This window comes from Phyllostomus hastatus, unplaced genomic scaffold (assembly GCF_019186645.2).
Source record: "Phyllostomus hastatus isolate PE091 unplaced genomic scaffold, TTU_PhHast_1.1 phas_scaffold_78, whole genome shotgun sequence".
Classification (NCBI taxonomy): Eukaryota; Metazoa; Chordata; class Mammalia; order Chiroptera; family Phyllostomidae; genus Phyllostomus; species Phyllostomus hastatus.
The window spans coordinates 93,997,421-94,018,447 of NW_025334041.1; the positions used below are offsets into that span (position 1 = coordinate 93,997,421).

Consider the following 21,027-nt stretch of genomic DNA (forward strand, 5'->3'; position numbering starts at 1 on the left):
GTGCTTTGCCAGCTGGGACCAGAGGATAGGAGGATGCCACTGATCCACGGGAGAGAAATGCCCCCCCTCCCTGTTTTTATTTGCCTCGGAAAGAATGTACACTCTAAACCTCCTGGATAACATAGGGTCTCATCGATATTTCTGGTAGCGGCTACAATGTCTGAGATGTCGGTGACCCTAGGGAGCAGTTTTGGGACTAGTCCCGCTTTACCCGGGACTTCTGTCCCACGCACTCCTACCTCCGAGGGACAGGTGGGGTGTGTGGCAGCAGTCCAGACAATATTACTGATTTTTCTACACACAAATAGGGGACGGTTCATTCAGCCCTCCCAAGAGGGGGCTGGTACTTTCGTTCTAAAGCTCTCGTTTCCTCGGGGAACAAAATTGCTAGACGCAATAGGTGCGTTGTGTTTCGCCTTCCCCGTTCTCTCCGAGGGCCAGAAGGGGTTAAATCTCAGACTCCGGCTTCGTTGATGAGGGTGAGGCTGCGAAGTCTGAGGTGAAGGTATGCCAACTGGGTGCCGGAGAGGTGTGGATGGAGGGGGTCGTTTCCTTCCTGCTGGGGCGGCTTTGTTAGCAAGGAGGAGTGAGTGGGAAGTTTCTTGGACTTGACCGAGGCCGGGGGGCGGGGGGCGAAGGGTGGAGGAGGGAGGGGGAAGGTCTTGCTTAGCCAAAAAAGAGACTCAAGATTACATTTTGGATGTAAGGGAGATCTCACAGCTGAGTGTATTGGTAGCCAAATGCAGTTGTGAGCGCCTTCTTCTTAAGATATCCTCACCCCACCCTCACCACCTCGAGACAAATGACACCCTTCAGTACAGAGTGAGTTTTTGAAAGATCACGGGATGTGAACAGCCTGGTCATTATGATGCCTTTTCCCATTCCCGGCTCCTTCCCTATTTGCAGTGAATGGTTTGTGTAACATTCTGAGAGATGAAAAGAAAGTTCATCCTCTTCTCCAGTAAACCAGAGACTGGGGTAGTTATACTTGGTTTGTGGGGAAGGGACTCTGTCCCCTTAGGGATCCTGACACCAGGGTGAAGGTGGGGAGAAAGGAGGTTCTGTTGCAATTACTTGTTCCAGTTCTTTCCATACACTAAACACGTAAACGAAAAGCAAAAATCTTAGCAAAGGTAGCCAACAATGAAAATCTTACTGTGTGGGATACATTTCTCATGACTTCCTTTCAAAGGCAATAAACCTCTTATGGAACAACTGATTTCTGACATTCTAGGAAATCCTATCATTTTAGTGCTGTACATTAAGATGAATCAACCAAATTTAAGTCATAACGTATTTCCTTTTAATGTTGACATGTTTAAGTCGCTAGATTGTTGCTAGGCGAAAATTATTCGAGAGGTTTGTAAATCCATTCAAGTGATTACACACTAAGAGGGTTTTGTTTTGTTTAAGGCCCCTTCAAACTACTCAGGAAGGTTTCCTAATTCTCAACATGTTTGGGAACTTCTCATAGCCAAGAGATTATAATGTATCTTTTATTGACCTTGCATAATACCTTTATTTCTAGAGAACCTATTGGAGAAATAAACATTGTCTTTTGCCAAAGGAAAGAAAGTAAATGTTTTATTGAAACTATTTAACTTAAGTCCCCAGGGAAATCTTCGATACAAATTGTCCTTTTTAAGCACTTACTCCTTGACTTTATGTGTTGGGGAAGAAGGGTTTTTTGTCTTTTGAGTTGAAGGTTAATTCTAAATTAAATAAAATCCTTGATGTTATCTAATGGAAAGGAGGAGTTATTATTTTGTGTCAAGGCTCTGCTCTTGATATGTGGCCACAGACGTTTAGAAACTTGCAACTAGAGCATTTAAAGGGTTGAAAAACACAAACTTATTCCAAGAATCATATCTTCATAGTAAGCACTTGGTAACTGCTTCACCCTCCCACATTTTTTTTTATTTCTTTAAAAGATTTTATTTATTTATTTTTAGAGAGAGGAGGGGAGGGAGAAAGAGGGGGAGTGAAACATCAGTGTGTGGTTGCCTCTCTAGCCCACCCCCTACTGGGGACTTAGCCTGCAACCCAGTCATGTGCCCTAACTGGGAATTAAGACAGCGAGGCTTTGGATCATAGGCCCGTGCTCAGTCCACAGAGCCACACCAGCCAGGGCCTATCCTCCCACAAATTTTAAACATGTTCTTTGAATTATGAAACTGCACAAATTAAAAGGTGCCACTGTATTTTATTCGTGTGGCCACAGTTATACCATACCACAACATTGCCATGCAATGACATTGCTAGTTTCTCATTTTAATATGGACTGATTCATTAATCAGAAGACTATCTATTTTTCCCAAACAGAATGATTAGGTAATTTAGTACCCCTCCTTCTGGCAACAAGAGAATGATATTGGATTTCCACTGTTCTCTAGTATTTGTTTCTAAGTGAATTTATTCAAATTGCAAAAGGTAGTAAATTTTTTTGGACAGTAATTAATTACTTTAAAATATTTTGCATTTAATGTGTTTTTGTTGGAGGTTTTACATGTGCATGAAAGAAGCAGATTTTTCTTATTTTGCTAATTGTTTTTCATTTAGTTAATATCATAAAGTAAAATTGATATTTTTGGATCCACTCATCAATTTGTTTTAAATACGTAACTGCTTAACTATCACTAAGGTTAGTCACGTATTATATTATATAAACTTGTCTATTCTATTTCTAGCAAACTAATTTTTAATTTCTAATAGGAAAAGTTTATTGAATATACTACTCTGTGTTCTCAAACAATACTCAATGGTACAAAATGAAAGCAAAATTTTACTCTGTAGTCTTGTTTTCAGTACCCTTCTCAGAGAAAACTGTTCTTCATTGTTTTTATTTCTTTTGATTGATTTAGGTATATCAATGCACTTTATCATAATGCAGAATGCTAAATGAATCCCTAGACAATTAGAAATATATCTGATTCATCTCATAAATGTCTTACATGTTTATGCTTCAGTGTGCATATAATGAAAGGGATATTATTGGAGAATACAAAATAGTGTTTTTCAAATAAAAGATAGTTTTTATCCTTAAAGGTGATGATACATATTTGTCTGTGAAAATAAAACACAAAAGATGCTTATTAGTTTTACTTTTTATCTTTTTCTAGTTATAATTATTTGATATGTTTCCACTGACTGAGGAAAACAAGCATGTGGCCCAGCTGTTGTTCAGTACTGGTTCATGTCCAAGATGTATCTTCAGATTCTGTGGTGTGGATTTTCATGCACCTTACAAACTTTCCTACAAGGTATTTTCATTTTTTAAAAGTTAAGAACTTTTCTTTATTTTTAAGTAAATACCTGTACATTTGAGGGGAAGTATCTATCCATAACTCATTAAATTTTAAAAGCCTATAATAAAATAATTACTGATAATGCTAATTTTGGAATTCACATTACCATAAAGATATAAGTTACTTCTTGAGTGATTACATCTGATGTTTAATATAGTAGAATCTTAGGGGAGCAATTCCCTGGTACATTTAATGCTTTGTAGACCTTTTCTAAAGAGTATCTAAACAAAATATCACAAAGTAGTGCTTTTCACCAGATATTAATAAGTTGTAACAGGAGGGTCTGAGAGTCCTTAAATCTGTTAAGTGGAAGCATTGTGGATTTGTTTGCATTTTTTCATTTTCTGTTTTCTGTATTATTTAATTTCCAAATAGGTATTTGCAACCCTCTAGAAATAAATGCTATTAAATTATTATTTATTGCTATCAATAACAACAAAAGTTATATAGAGGTCTTTGACATTTATGATAATACACAGAGCTTTGACATTTAAGAATATGACATTTAAGAATACTTTCACATAATATATATGACATTTTATGAAATATGTTTTATTCTAATAGTGGTGTTCTTTTCAGAGGCAGATAGTAATAATATCTTTAAATATATAGCTATGCAGACAGTGCAAACACATACAAACACACATGCACGCACACTCAGTTTCTTATAATTTTTAAAAATTGCCCAGGAGTTAGCAATAGTTGTCATTTTTCCTATGTATTAGTTGTTTCTATTATTTTGAAATAATAATTATATCTAATATTCATATAGCATTGTTATATGTCAAGCTCTCATATAACCCTCATAGTAACCTATTAGGTAGTAAGTACATACTATGATTGTCTCTATTTTCAGATGAAGAAACTGAGGCACAGAGAGGTTAAGCAACCTGCCCAAAGTTACACAGCTATTAAGTGAGCAAGCTAGGATATGAACTGTCTGTCTGAATCCAAAGCCTAGAATTTGGAGCTGGAAGACATGGATTTGAATCCCACTTCCACCACTTTCCATCTTCAGTTTTCTCCTCTGTAATTGGGAATGATGATAACATCCACCTCACAGGATTTTAAGGGATAATATCTAATAAATAATGTATGTGAAAACACTGAAAACTGGAAATGGTACATATGCTATGATGACTAATATATGTGTATATTTATTTATACACACTATGACTATAAAGTAATAAACCTGGTTTTGTGTAACTTACACATTTTTAAAGACACATTAGAATCTATTATTCTGTGCATATGTTGTAAGTTTTAAAATATGTATTTTATAAGAGACTTAGTGTTACCAACTTTTGTTTGTATCGCTTTGTGTAAATAAACATGAAAATATTTGAAGATTTTTTTGGAAAATGTACTTAAATTTTGACCTGTTCTATTCATATAATGATATTATGTACACATACATATATATGTACTATGTTATACTGACATTAGACATCTCAGGTAATAATAAACATATTTGTGTAGGTCATAATACACCTGTATGTGTGTGGATGTATGAGTATTTCTTTGTTAAAGATAAAATAAAAGAGCTAATGTCTTAATAAAGTGAATTAAATTTGAGTGAAAGACTTTTCCCTTTATAGTCAGTAAATTGTAATCTGAGTGATTTTAAAAGAATATTCAGCAACTGAATAATAAAACCTTTTTAATTTAGACAAAATAGAGGAAAAATTCTCTCAGTATTTGGATGAGTAGATTGAAATGTGAGAATGGTGTGAAAGGAAGGCTACTTTTAACATTCTAATACAAAGGGTGACAAAAGTTAGGCAAACCAGAATGTGCAATGGTAGAGGGCTTCGTTTGATGAATACATATAAATTGTTTGTAATTATGGTGCCAAATTTCAGCATTGCCAGTGTGTTTACCTTTGTTTAGTAAATCGTCTTGAAATTATTTTTACTTAATAGACTTCTAAGCTCTGTCTAATTTTTCAGATTTCACATTAAATAAATATTGTACATATGAGGTTTTAGTGATTGTGAGATTATTAAATCACCTAGTAATAATGGAAAGTCAGTTTGTATGTCTATTTGTTAATAATTAGAATCAAAGGGTCTTTTAAATTGAAATTAGCAAGTGAATGACCCCACATTAGAACTACAAGCCAAATTAATACATTTCTTAATATTTCTTTTTTTTAAATTTTATTTATTTTTTAGAGAGGAGAAGGGAGGGAGAAAGAGGGGGAGAAAAACATCAATGTGTGGTTGCCTCTCGCACGGCCCCTATTGGGGACCTGGCCTGCAACCCAGGCATGTGCCCTGATTGGGAATGGAACTGGCAACCCTTTGATTTGCAGGCTGGCACTCAATCCACTAAGCCATACCAACCAGGGCACATTTTTTAATATTTCTTAATGGAGCCTTTCTGCTTCAGATTTAGGACTTTAGTTCGCTGATATATGAAACATCTTTGAAAAAATATTCACATATCTATTATAGAAGTCAGGTAATTCTCTTTTAAATTCCCCAGAAAACCAATGCTGGCTAACAAAATTAATTCATCGCTCTAGAATTAATATAAATCAACATTGGATAAGTCTATGATAATAATATTTATTCCTATTTTCATGCTTCATCTTACCCTTAGGGTTATTACTTTTTTTTGTAAATTAACTTTCCAGGAGTTGCTCTATGAACTACAGAAATTTCTGGAAACTGAAAAAGGTGAATTAATTTTGGAAGTTCCAAACCCACCTCCCAAGAAAATTCGACTACAAGAATTAGAAGACAGGATTGATAATCTGAGTCAAAATGGAGAGGGAAGGGTCTCCAGTATTGAAGATGGAAACATTGCTTCCAAGACCTCAAATTTGAATGTATGCAATGTATGCCTTGGAATTCTTCAAGAATTCTGTGAAAAAGAGTTCATTAAAAAGGTAAATAATCTGTCTTTTGTTATTATGTGTTCAATTATACAGGGGTTTTCAGCTTAAAGACCTAGAATTCTTGTATTTATAGGAACAATGTCATTCATTTCAACTTGTTTTACACTAATGGATTATTAAAACATTTTCTTATTTTATTTTTAAAAATGAAAACCTTTTTATCTCAAATTACCTTTTTATCAACATGATACCTGAATATTAATGAAATATATATTCATTCATCTATTTCAGTCATGAATGCTATTCAGTTGAAAAATGTATAGCAGCTTTCCTTTTGCTACTTAGCAGAAGTGGAAAGTTCTTTCGTAGTCATACCTATTAATGTCTAGAAAAGACACAAATTACAGCTTTGTGGGAGGTACATGTTTAAATGTGGTATTGCCTCTTAAAATCTTTCTTAAATTATGGGGTAACCTAAAAGAAAACTATTTTGACATTCAACAGATTGTTCTGCAGGTGAGTCCTGGCTGTTTTGGTGATGTCAATCTTCAGGGTCATGGTTATCAAATATTTAATTTCAGGACGTTTATGAGAATTCCCTACTCAAAGGGGAAAGTTGGGATGTTTTGCAGTGTCATCTCTTGAACCAAAAGTTTATGTGATGAAGATTGTTACAAAATTTTTATCAATTCCTGGGAATTTACATAATACATTCTTATATGTAAAAAATAATTTTTAAAAAGATTTTATTTATTTATTTATTTATTTTTAGAGAGGGAAGGGAGGGAGAAAGAGAGAGAGAGAAACATCAATGTGCGGTTGCTGGGGGTCATGGCCTGCAACCCAGGCATGTACCCTGACTGGGAATCGAACCTGCGACACTTTGGTTCACAGCCCGAGCTCAATCCACTGAGCTATGCCAGCCAGGGCGTAAAAAAATAATTTTTATATGATGATTTTTTAGGTGTGCCAAAAGGTTGAGGCCTCTGGATTTGAATTCACCAACTTGGTATTTTCAGTTTCCTTCCCACCACAGCTATCTGTAAGAGAGGTAAGTTTATTTACACACTTAAAGCTACATGTGAAATGCCTGCTAGAAGTTTCTCAAAAAATACGAATGTAGTGATATTCCTTACCATATTATATGTTTTACATTTTGTTTACTTATTGAGTGATTGAAAGCATTACATTATAGCTGTTTAATAATATTGAGTGAATGGATGAAAAGTGGAGTTATTGGTATAAAAAAGTGTATTCATCACAGGACTGCCATCTTTTTAAAAGGTCCTCATTCAGTAGAAGACATTCATTGAAGATTAACTCTGTGTGGCCAGAGATCTTTCTCTGAGAATTGAGCTGGAATGCAGAGGCTTGAGTGTAGGGGTGGGGAAAGCACCCCTACACATTTTATAATGGTCCTAGGATAGAGATGTTTCAATTATGGTCAGCCTTCTTATTTTCTAGAGTATAATATAAAACAGTGTCACTTCCTTTAGTCATTGGTTGAAAAGGAAATAGCCTTATGTTTATTTTACATTAACATTTTTCCTTTGTTAGTAAAAAAAAAAGTAGTCATTACTATAACATTTTCATGTCAGTGTCAAAACTGACATGAAAACATAAAACTTTTTGTTAATACTGTTACATGAAGTATAAGGAGAATGGCCTTGGTAATCTCAAATTATAAGAATGAGTTCTAAACATATCTACTTATTTTTATGTATAAGGTATCTTTTCATTAAGAATCCCCAAGCATCACCAGAACACTATGTCTTATACCGTCGCTTTCTTTGGGTGAGCATGTTCATTAGCCCCCAAAAGGCTGAAAACTGATTTAAAATTTGTTGAATGATAGATAAGAGCTGAGAAGTGAAAAAGAATAGATGGTTTTAAGTAGTACCTCTGTTGATGACTAGATAACTAAGCAAATGGAAGAGTAAAAGGGAGGATATATTGAGGTTTCTAAACACAAGTCATTTTCTAGTCAATCATCAAAGCATGTCTCACTGATAGGTCATCTTCAGGGTTCAGTGTTCACAGAGAGAAACAGACTTCCAAAAGCTAAGTGACTTACAAAAAGTTGCAGTGTTTGAGTAACAAAAATAGGAATAAGAAGCACAGTTGATCCTTGAAAAACAAAGGTTTGAACTGTACAGATCCACTTATACACATTTTTTTCAATAAATATTGTAAAAATATTTTCTCTTTATGAGTTTCTTAATATCTTTTCTTTAGCTTACTTCATTGTAAGAATACAATATATAATATACATATAACATACAAAATGTGTTAATCAACTATATTATCAGTAGGGCTTCTGGTAAACCGTAAACTATTAGTAATGTTTTTGTGGAGTCAGAAGCTACCCACAGATTTTTGACTGCGGGAGGACGGGGTGCCCTTTTTACCCCTGCTTTGTTCAAGTGACGATTGTATATTTTCCAAGTGTGGTTATATATCTTAGCATAAAACTCCTCTCAAAGTTTATATCTTTTACATTAAAATTTGTGTTGTCCATATGTATCACTTATGTGATGATTTTAACAATGTTCATTTAATATTTATTGAATACTTATAAAGTACTTATATTTCATATCAGACACACGAGATGCCATTTTACAAAACAGAATTATTCTGCTTAAATTCTACTTAACTTTTTGTAACTGACTTTAGTCACTAAACTATTTAGCAGAAATATGTGACTTATTCCTATTATGGGGGAATTAATACTTCCACAGGTTAGTGTGTTAAGTAACGTATTGTTTTCCTTCTTGCTAATAAGTAATATATTTTTACCCATTTATTTCTTAAGAATAATAATTATTCAAAAATATGCAGTTTTATATACAGCATACTATTTTCATAACCTAGATTTCTTGCACAAATTGTACTTATGTTTCATTTTGTGATTTTCTTTTATTATGTTTTATAACTATTATTGTTGTCTTTTATTACTTCTTTGGTGTTGAGATATGTTATGGGCCAGACTCAATATAAATTGCTTTTCAAACCAGTTAACTTACTTGTTACACTCCCCAATATAAATAAATTACACATCTTAGACTGTTCTTGCATTTTGAATATAAATTTTCTAACTTCATTAGTGACATGTTTCTTCTACAATGTGGTTTTCTATTTAGATCTTGTAAAACTTAAAACTTATTTGTGTGTAGAATAAATGTATTAATATACATGGAATTGTACTAATTATCTCATAATTCAGAGTGGAATATACAATTGTGTCAATTTTTCCCACTTCTGTAGAAGAAAATTTTGATCAAAGATATATTAATTGAAAGCAAATCATTTTTTAATAACATGGTAGTGTTTGTTATATTCTTGCTTACAAAAGAACCAAGGAAATGGATGACTTCAAGTAAAGGATTTTTAAAGATCAAGCTATTCAATTTGTTTTAATCCCTACATTCCTGGCCCTTCCAATCCCTTTCTGCCTACAGTCATAGTTTTTATTTATCATCATCCTAAAAGCGCTAATTTAAGAACTTAGAAAGAAAAGCTTGCAGTTAGTGTAATCATCATCACCTTTTGCTGAATTTGGGAAAATGGAGGGAGTGAGGGAGTACATCACCTGTGTGTGCTGTCCGAGGAACCAGCTGGTCTGGTCAGGAGAGTTTTAGACTGAATACTACTAAAGAGAAGAAAAACAAGTAGATTAACTGATGAAACTGTGTTAGACATAAAGTAAGACATGGTAAGCAGAATAAATGGAGGCAGTATCTAGGGATTCATAAAAGACAAGAGTATGGAAACTAGTTGGACATAATTCTTAGAAGTTTCAATACCTTCAATAACAGCATTTGAGTGACAATACAGTTGAGGTGATAAGGGAGAGGAATAAATATCTCATGACTGCCTTGGTGACGTTCTGGATTTGGGTTTACCATTTGGGTGTAACAATAGAAGGATGTTTTCACTATAGACTCAGATATCTCAAAGGGAGAGATAGAATAGTTTGATATGACAAGAAATTATACCTGGACTGAGAATCTGCAAGCGGAATGATGCTAGACACCATCTAGAGTAGAATTTAGAACAAGAGGGAGCCCTGACCAGTGCGGCTTGGTGGTTGGGCATCATCCAGTAAAACAAAAGGTCACTGGTTCAATTCCTGGTCAGGGCACATACCTGGGTTGCAGGTTCAGCCCTCCGTCAGGGCCTGCACAAGAGGCAACCGAGGGAGGTGACCAATTGATGTTTCTCTCCCTTTCTTTCTTCCTCCCTTCTCCTTCTCTAAAAATAAATAAATAAAATCTTTTAAAAAATGAATACTATGAGAGAAATGGGACAGATACAGAAGTGGAAGTGTGCTGCCTGCCCCTTGGCCAAAGGAAGAGGTGATTTGTTATACATGTAAACTAGTCTCCAAGGTTAATGTACACAGTAGCAGGAGGGACTCCTGGTGTTTAGGCACTTGATGGAAATCACATTTGGTTAAAAGCACATTTCTGACAGCTTTTGAATTGGAACAGTTTCCTCTCCTAAAGTAGTGGCTCTCAAACTTTGGTATACATAGGACTCATGTTGGAGAGTGTCCCCGGGGCCCCATCTGCAGGTGTTCTGATGCAGTAGGTCAGTGTGACCATGAATTTGTGTTTCTAACAAGTTCATAGGTGATGTTGGTGTTGTTGGCACAAAGACCACCTTTGAGAATCACTGTCCTAAAGACTGATGGCAGAACTAATATAGTCCTAAATGACAATGAACAACCTTTTAAGATTTGTATTTCTGATAGGAAGGGAAAAACAGGCATAATTAGAACATATCCTAGCCTTTTGATAGATGGATTTCAAGCAGTCCAAAGGAAAGGCAGTTGAAGAAAAATGACATAGGAATCTGGGCTGGAAGATGAAGGAAAATGTTTGGGAGTTGCAGAGAAAGTGCAATTGAGGCTTTAATTAAAACCAAATTATCTCAGCCAATAAAAAAGTTGAGCGATGAAAATGAAGAAAAAATGAGGAATCCTCTCCTCTCTCTCTTTTCCCCTCCCCTTTCCATTTATATATTTAATTTGTATGTATTTAATTTGTATTTGTATTAATTTGTAATTTATATATATTTATTTGACTTCTTATTTCATAAAATTTCAAAAGTAGTAAGATAGCCTAACAACTCTCTATGTCTCTAAGTATATGTTATCCAACTCTAACAGTTAAATTGTTTGCCAGCCTGAGATCAGTTTCAAAAAAAAAAGAGGAAAACTTAAGTCAAATTAATGCCAACGTAAGCAGGAGGTTTAGATCTGTAAGACTAACAACTAGAAAATAAAATCTCCAATGAGTAGGGACTTGCAAGAATTTTGAAGAGTTGGGGTACTTGGAATTATGTTTAGATCAAGAAAGAGATGAAAGAGGGAATTGATCTGCTATTTGGAACTGATGGTATACTGCTGATGGATGATGTAGAGAAAGCAGAACTCTGTAAATCCCATTTTACTTCTGTTTTTTCTCTCAACAAAAATCATCTTCATCTGAAAAGGGTATAATGATCATTGATATGGAAGAATGAAAGCTCCACATGGCGAAACTTCTCAAAATGGGTTCAGGTATTCCGGCCTGGATGAATTACATTCCAAGATAGATTCAGAAAGAACTTGCTGCTGTCCATGATCCTTAATAACTTTTAAAAGATAGATTTTCCAAATGACTGGAGACAGGTTAGGGCAGTTCCAACTTTCCAAAGGTTAAGAAAAGTTGGTTCTGTTAAGTACCAACTCGTGAGCTCGACCCTAAAACCTGGCAAGATTCTAGGTCCGGAACTGAAGAATACCTTGTGGGCACTGAGAATAAGGCAATCTGGATTATCAACACACCAAACAGGTTTGCTAAGAATAAATTATGTCTGCCATATTTCTTCCATTTACAGGTAGCAGGACTGGTGGAGCAGAGAAATGCAGTAGCACCTGTGTGACTGGAATTCAGCTAGACTAGGTTTCTTTCTCATGATAACTTCCTGAAAGTGGCAGGAACATGAACAGGGTGTGAAGACCGTCGGGTGGATTGTGCCTGGCTGGCTGTACCCAAAAGGAGCTGATTAATGATTGGTATGGAACTAGACAGTGTTTCTGCAAATGTGCTCTGCACAGCAACCACTTGAAACCTACTTGGGGAAAGTTTTTGATTGCTGCACCTTGTCTCAGACCTCCTAAATCAGAATCTCTGGAGATGGAGCATATAGAATCCCCTCAACAGTTCACGTGCATGTTGAAATTTAAGAATCATGGAACTTTAGACAGATTTCTGAAGTGTTACAGGACACTTTTCATACCTTGTCCTGTTGATGATTTCTATCCATGATGCAATGGAAACACTACCGGTGTGCATGACAAGAGTTGAGTGTATAGCAAATAGGCTGAGTGTTTGACTTGAGATCCAAAAAGATCTCAAGAATAGGGAACACCTAACAAAATGAATTGAACAGAAGTAAACATGAGTTCTTATACTTGGGTTTAGAAAACTGCCAAGTAAAGGATAAGCAGGAGTGGCTTAAAAATTGTGTTTATAGACAAGGCTATGGGTTTTAGTTAATAGCCGGATAAGAATTAGGGTGTCATGTAGATAATCTCTTTGGATTTTAGCCTAGATTTTAGAAGTACAGTATCTGGTGTATGAAGATATGAAGGTGACAATCCTCTGTTACTCAGAGCTGGCCATTCATGGAGTGCCACATTCAGATGGAACATTCCACATTTGGGGGGACAAGGACAAATGGAAGAGCATTTTGTGGTAGCCTCCGGAATTTGTGAATGTTACTTTATGTGAAAACTAAAGAGGGATTCATGGATGTAATTAAGATTAAGGGTCCTGAGATGGAGAGATTATTCTGAATTATCTGTATGGATTCAATCTAATCAAACGAGTCCTTAAAAGTACCCTTCCTGGCTGGGGTCAGGGTCAGAGGAAGATGTGATTGTGGAAGAATGGTCAGGGAGACGCAATGCTGCTTGATTTGAAGATGGTGGAAGGGGGCCATGAGTCAAGGAATGTGGGTGGCCTCTAGAAGCTAGACCAGGCAAGGAAATGGGTTCTGTCAGCCTACAACCTCCAGAAAGGAACATAGTTCTGTTGACATTGTGATTTTAGCCCAGTGAGACCCATGTTGGACTTCTGACCTAACTATAAGGTAATACATTTGTGTTGTTTTAATCTGCTAAGCTTACAGTAATTTGTTATAGCAGCAATTAAAAAAAAATGAATGCACACTCAGAGGAGTGCATTCAGAATGGTCAGGACATCTGAAACCTGGTCACAGGAGCCACTGGAGGGAACTTGGATTTATGATTTAGTGGAAGTAATTTGCTCTATTTAAATATTTGAAGGGTTTTCTGCTGCAGAGAGAGGATCAGAAGGGAAATAGTTTTCAGCTGTAAGGAATTATTCATAACAGGATAAACTGTTTTCAGGGCTGGTGAGTTTTCTGTCGCCAGAATGTTTAAGCCCAAGCTGGGCAGCTACTTGGCAGATATGTAGAGGGGTGTGTATCATGTAGTTGGTTAGACTAGAGACTTTATGTAGCCTTTTCAACTCCGAGATTCTGTATAGTTTTAAGAAAAGTATTATGGTAGTTGTTTTTGTTACCTTATATTCATGATTGATCCTCTACACCACATTAAGTTACTGCCTCACTAAAATTACCATAGAATAAATGACCCAGACTTGTGCTAATATTAGGCTAAACTTCCATCTGTGGGAAAAGAACACTCCATTAAGTCCTTCAAACAACAAGAAAAAATGTTTCAAAGGCCTATTAATTCTTTTAGGTTTATCTTTACTAGTGAAGTCCAGTAGAGGGCAATATGGTACTATTAGTTTGGCTTATTGGTCCCTCCTCTGGGAGAATATGTGGGAGTTTGTGGGCTCTAGCAACTTTAAACACATATAGTGTCTCTTACATGTTACTTTGGTTGTATGAAACACCTACTTCTGATACGCAGCTTGAAATGGTTGGTGTCTTATTTGTCAGGTCAAACCTTTTTTCCTTTCATTTGTTATACTTCATATCCCCATGTTTTATACTAAGTACCGTAATTATACACAGCCCCAGAAAAGTAGCCAAAAATAAAAGTAGTACCATTTCTATGGTAACAAATTATAGTTAGAGAATTGTTTTTCCTTAAATTCTGACAAATGGGTATTCAAAAGACTTTGGATTTTTACTTAAATCTGTGGGTTCTTAATCAGTCTGGGATCATTATCTCATTAAGAATCTAAAGAAAGCAATATAACTCTTGTCCTAAAAATGCACATATTCAAAAATTTTACATGTGCTTATAAGGGGACTTTTAAATTCCTAGCCATTAATCTAGGATTTTTCTTAATTGGATATTCCAGTAATTTTACCCCTTTGTAATTGATTGAAGTGATTACATTTTCTAAAGGGCAATTTTTTTTTCTAATTATGTTTAGCTCACAGAACAGGATATGATGAAATTGCTTTGACTTCCAGTACAGAGAGTCACTTTTCAAGTTCATACTGTGTGTAGAGACCTGAGCTCACTGTCTTTATTCAATAACCTGACTTAGCATGTTCATTTTCTGCATTTTGTTCATTTTCATGACTCAGTTTTTATTTTGTGTGACAAGTACTGTGCCTAAATCAGTTTTTGTTTTCTCTAATCCACCATTTAAGACCAACTCAAGTTCACTTCAATCGACAAACTTTTTCTGAGTGCACTAAGGAATTTTTAAAATTTGTAGCCTGATTTTTGGTTAGGTTAGCTGGCTAGAACTTGCTTCAAACCTTAAATAGTCCAAAAAATATGCAAAACATATTTTCACAAAGTGTTGTGAGGCACTGAAAATCAAGCACAATTAAGAGCTCACTGTCTCTTTCTTTCAAGGATCCTTTACTAGATACTTCATGAATAGGTTGTGGCACATAGTAACCTTGCTAATGTTTTAGATACACAAGCTACAACCTTTAAAACCCTTTGGAGGAAATGGGCAGTTCAAACCCATCTTCCTAATAAAAGGTAACTCTAATAACATGTCCTTGTGAGTACACCAGTGTATGAAAGTCTGCTTATTAGAATCACAGAATCATAGATCTGTAGGAAACCTTGGTAATCGTGTGGAACAAGGCTCCCAGCTTTTTATGACACTCGGTGAAAAATGGTGATATGTTAGAGCTCTGGCTACATCACTAAGTAACTTGGATGTAAATCTATTCATATCTATTGAGAATCTCTGATAAAGAGTCCAGGAGTTCCCAACCTTTGTATGTCAGGTGATTCCATTTTAATCTCTGAAGGTTAAATGGATCCCCAATAGCCATGAATTGGATAGAAGACATGCTTGGATGATTTTTTGCAGCCTCACAGATATTGGGGTCACTTCACTAATCATCTCACTTGTGGTCATTTGAAGAGGAGAAAACCAAAACTTGGCAAATGTGTCATATTTACTGGAATTGGGGGGGTGCCCCCGTACTTCACACTGTTTGAAAATTTTTTAAACCATACCATCTTTTCATCTTTTATATATGTGCATGTTGTATTTACATAATTACTTTGGCTATATGAGCATTGCCTTTTCTTAACTACTCCACTTATTAAGCCATACACTCAAGAACATAATTAGGGATTAAGGGATATCAGAGTGATGAATCCAGGCAGAGCTGCTATATCGGGGGAACATGGAACCAGACATGAGAGCAGGTTCAGGATCCTATTTCTTGATACACAACTGGGACATATGTTCCAAGGGAGAACTGATGAGTGACATGCCATTAGTCAAAGTCTGTATGGAACCCAAGTCCTGGTGAGGATGGGCAACCCCAAGTCCACCTGTCAAGGAGTCAGAGTGGGTGTTGAAGAGCTTTAATACCCCATTATTAGGGATATAGGCTCAGGGAGTCCACCATTTAAAAGAAGAACCCATTCCTGAGACCACTGAGGTATGCAGCAAAAGGAAGGAATCACATTTCTGGGAGTGAGCTGCCATGGTGAAGCAGGGTGAGAGGCAAGGCTGATTTTAACAGACCACCACAACAGTATTGAATTCAGGAGTGCAGTTGGCAAGGTATTCAGGCCTGTTTAAATATTACAAGGTGTGTATATTTACTTTGTAGGATTATTTTTCTTTCTTGGCCTGAAGCAGGTAAATACAGGTGGAAGCAGCAAGAAGAAAGAGGTCACTGTGGCTAATCCACCAGTGTTGGTAGTGGAGAGGTAGTAGGGTGTGATAAAAATATCAGGCAGCCTTAAAATTTTGAAGGTGTTTTTTTTTTTTAGTTTATATGGTCTTATTCTTGTGAATTATCCCATTTTACCTCTTTAAAATTTACAGTAAGAAATGGCAATACAACAATTAATAGAAATACAAGATGAAGCAAATCGTTCTTCTTTAAAACCATTTTCTTATCAAATGTAACATCACATTGCTAGTTATCAACTGTTGAGCTCCTTAAGAAACTTTTTTTTTCATTAATTTTTAGGACTGTGTGGCTTACTTAGTAGACTAAGTTTAAGAAAAAGGGAACTTCTAATTTAGACTCTACCTGTTTCAGATTTGGGTTTCTCTTGTTGCATGAAGTCATCTCAACTATCCTTTTTTTCTGATATCACCATTGTGTTTTAGACTTAGAAAATTTGACTAAGTTATTATTGTTTTTGAAAAATCATTCATGATAGTAGCAAAGTTACATATATCTAAAACATTTGTGTATATATATATGCACGTGTATATAAAATGATAGTTTATATGTAATACCTATATGTGTATACAGAATGGTAGTTTATGTATGACATAGCCATACCACCACAGTGTGTACTTATGTTTCAGGAGCAGCAAGCCAAAACCCCTTCCTTAGTAAAACAAGGTATAGGAGCTGCCACGATTTATTGATGAGTATTTGTACAACACTGTGTGCAGCACGTGATCTCTCATTTAATCATAACAATCCCTTGAAGAAGGTGGTGTTATTATCTGTTTTACAGATGATGAAATTGAAACTCAAGGCCACATTGCTAATAAATAACCGAGCTAGGATTTAAATGCTCATCAATCCAAATCCAAAGTTCATGCCTTCCACTATAGCTAAGCCCTACTGCCTACCAGCATTGTGATTTGGTTAGACCAAAAGTGGGCTATTGTGTTTCTGTGCTCATAGGAGAGACATAGCCTTGGTTTTGACCTCCAGTTGTGTTTTGTTTCTTCAAATGGTACATCTTCAAAGTTAGGGAAAGAATCCTTAGTAAAAAAAATGAAGGTATGAGAGCTCTTATAATATTTTAACAAGAGCCATAATTTAACAAGCATGTTGATAAACCACCAATGTGGTGATTCTCTAAAACTATAATATTGAAAATAAAATTAAAATTACATTTTTAAGCACTTTTCCACCACATTTGTGTTCATGTTTTGCTATCAGATGATTGGAATATGTGTAGAAGAGGCTTTGGATTAAATATCTTATTACAGTGGATATCTTAAAATAGAGGAATTTCCGTCATTTTTATAAGGAGCTACTTTTGATTTTCTTTTGATGTTAGGAAGGTTGGAATGCATGTGTGATAATGAATTATGATGCTAAAATCCCGTAATAATTGGGGGCGGGAGTGCCAGATAGGCTTTCAACCAATGTCCTTTGTCGTATCTGTGTCCAAATGTCCAAGAATAGGGCGGGTGCCACCTGAAGTCAGACAAATCTGACTTCACTTTTGACTCATCAGAAACTTCCTTCTTAGCCCTGGCTGGCGTAGCTCAGTGGCTTGAGCGCGGGCTGGGAACCAAAGTGTCCCAGGTTCGATTCCCAGCCAGGGTACATTCCTGGGTTGCAGGCCATAACCCCCAGCAACCACACATTGATGTTCCTCTCTCTCTCTCCCTCCCTCCTTTCTCTCTCTAAAAATAAATAAATAAAATCTTTAAAAAAAAAAGAAAGAAACTTCCTTCTTGAGAAATAGGACTAGTACTTCCTTCCCCTTAAGAAAAGGGAAAGATAAATGAAATCATTTTAGACCAGGTTCGTCAATTAGTATTGTTGATTAATGGTAGTACTGCATCTGCTCCTGCTTCTGTTTTATAAATTAGGTTGTATTCTTAAAATATTGAAAGGTATTTCAATACGAATACCTTTATGAATCTTCTGTTTTTAAATTAAATCTAATCTGTTTTTCTTCACTAATATTAATACAAGATCAATACTAGTGGAATCTATTTCCTAGAATAGATGCCAGTCAAGGCCCAGTTGGAAATGTTTATCTGAGAAACTTTTTTCTAATAAAAACTGAGTATCTTTCTCCTTGTTATTATTTTGATTATTGTAAAAATATCCATTTTTTAATGAGATAAATATTTTTCAACCAATTTGGACTCTTTAATCATTCATAAAACCATAGTTGAACACTGGATTGTCACTTCACAGTACTAGTTCCTTTCTACTGCTTGTAGCTTCTGGTTTAATAATTAGTGGGTCAGAGGTCAGCTGGGTGTAGGGCAGTCTCTACAGCATTGGCAAGAGTGCTCAGAGTAGGTTCTGGCAGAAGGAAGAGGGTGAGTTTTTTATTTTAAAAAATATATATACACATACAGGGGTAGGCAAAAGTAGGTTTATTGTTGAGAATGTGTGAAAGTTATTCTTGTGTTATTATTTATTAATGATTGTATTTTCCATAAGAACAAATTAATGAGTCATATTATTTTTGTAATACAGAGTATGGCAGACATAACACCTGCTTGACTGTGATTGCTAGGGTAGTAATATGGGTATAATAATTTATAGTTTTAATTTGAACATTTCACCTAAAATGTCAGTGGTGTGCTTGACTGTGCTATTGTTATGTTGAAGAATTACATCCTGATGATTTTTAATAAAAGATTTTGTAATAAAAAGGGCACTATTTCTGCTAGACCCTGTATATTATATTAAAAGCTATTTATATAGTACTTTGAAATGTTGATATGATTGAAACTCTTGATTCTTTTTTCTGGTGGAATCTCAGTTTATCTCTGAAGTGGTTGTTTAAATGTTACTGTGAGTATGTAGGCAAAGATAATGTGAGGGGATCTGACTTGGGTGGGGAAAAATAAAATAGATTTTATTTAAATGTGGATTGAAGCATACAAAACGAAATGAAATAATGAAATTGATGCAAAGGTATCAACATGGGTAGCCATTTAATTATGTTAAGAATCATAATATAAAATGATTTCTATTTAGAATTCAGTTCAGATCTAGAATTTAAATTTTCTGTGAAGCAAGGGTATTATCATGTGTATTGACCATACAACATTCATATGGTATTATCACTATAATTTCATATCAGAAACCATGAGACAATGATTTTAGTAAGAATTGGGATCATATTTCTGAATGCATCACAGAAATCCTCTAGCTATCAAGGAAGTGAACATGTTTACTTATGCCCTAGTGAGTGAATCAGTAATGAGGCAGGATACTAGATTGGTATTCCAAAATGATTCTTTTTTTTTCAAGGCATGTATTTAAGGCACTTCTGCATGATAACATTTTTATTCATGGTGTAACTCAGGTTATACAAATCTTACAAAAAAGTCTTATTTTTCAAATAAGATTTAAGATGCCCCACATGTGCTTTCTTTATATATATATGAACACAAAATTTACCACTTTAACAATTTTAAAGTGCACAAATCAGCAACATTAAATACAATGTCATGCAGCCATCATTGCTATCTAGTTCTAGAAATTTTCCATCATCCCAAATGAAAACCCTATACCCGTGGTCTTGGGAACAAAGAGTTTATTTGAACCGAACTGATGACAGGCTGGGGAGCAAGATCTCAAATTATCTCCCCACATGTGTCTTCTGAAGAACTTTTGATCACATTCCCTGCGGGTGTAGCACAGTGCATCAGAGGGAATGTTCAGGTAGTGCAGAGATACCTTTTTCCTCAGCTTGTGATAATTGTTCAGTGGTTAGCTTGTTGGACTTCTTAAAGTCTTATTTTAGTTTGCTTAGTCAGTCTTTCATGTTCTTCAGTTTTTAAGGAACTGCCCTGTAGAAAACACAGATTGCTCAATGTGAGTTCTTGAAGTTGAAATCTATCTTAGAATATAAATATTTCCATTTTCTTTTTAATAAGTTTTTATTTTTATATTCACCAGCAGTTAACTCCTTCCTTCTCCTCAAAGGTAACCATTGTCTATACTTCTAGAACTACAGTTTAAATGGACCTGACTTTGAACTTTATATAAAATGGAATCATAATGTTATATATCTTTTGTGTCTGGCTTCTTTTACTACATATTAGTTTTGAAAGATTCATCTACATTGCTTTGTGGAACTGTGATTTGTTTGTTTTCATTGCTGGAGTATTCAGTTGCATGAATATACTGCAGTTTATTCAGACTACTATTAATGAATATTAAGGTCATTTCTGGTTTTTGGCTACTTTAAACAGTGAAACCATAAACATTCTTGTAGCTGTATTCTAGTGCACATGTGCAGGAGTTTATCCACATGTGAGTGCAATCACTGAGTCATAAGGAATACATTTCTTTGACTCCACTAAATGATGCCAAATTATTTTCCAAAGTGGTTGTTGTACCAGTTTACATTTTCACCAACAGTGTATGAAAGTTGAAGTTATTCTGCATCATTACTGACTTACAGTATTGAGAATCTTTTTCTTAAGAATCTTCTAAATTTTAGTATTTCTTTGGGTATTAATGGTATCACATTGTATGAGTATACTTTAACTTTATGAGTTATAATTAAGAGCAATAAACTGTACCATTTTAAAGGACACATTTTATTGAGATTTGACAGGTGCATATACCTGAGTAACCATCCCCACAATCCAGACTTAGAACATTTCCATTACCTCCGAAGTTTTTTTGTGCCAGTTGCAGGACTTTCACTTGCAGCTCTAACCAGCT

General features: G+C 35.2%; 1 protein-coding gene across 4 annotated transcripts in view; it reads left to right on the forward strand.

The window, feature by feature from the left end:
* The first annotated feature begins 217 nt into the window (after nucleotides 1-217).
* PUS10 (pseudouridine synthase 10) overlaps nucleotides 218-21,027 on the forward strand; it is a 67,210-nt gene continuing 46,400 nt past the window's right edge. The window contains exons 1-4 of one of the 4 annotated variants that reach the window (XM_045828527.1): nucleotides 218-400; nucleotides 3,120-3,260; nucleotides 5,944-6,198; nucleotides 7,112-7,198. In XM_045828527.1, coding sequence (XP_045684483.1) covers nucleotides 3,135-3,260; nucleotides 5,944-6,198; nucleotides 7,112-7,198 — 468 coding nt within the window. In that variant the 5' untranslated portion in view covers nucleotides 218-400; nucleotides 3,120-3,134. The other 3 variants (XM_045828525.1, XM_045828528.1, XM_045828529.1) reach the window with 3 other exon arrangements.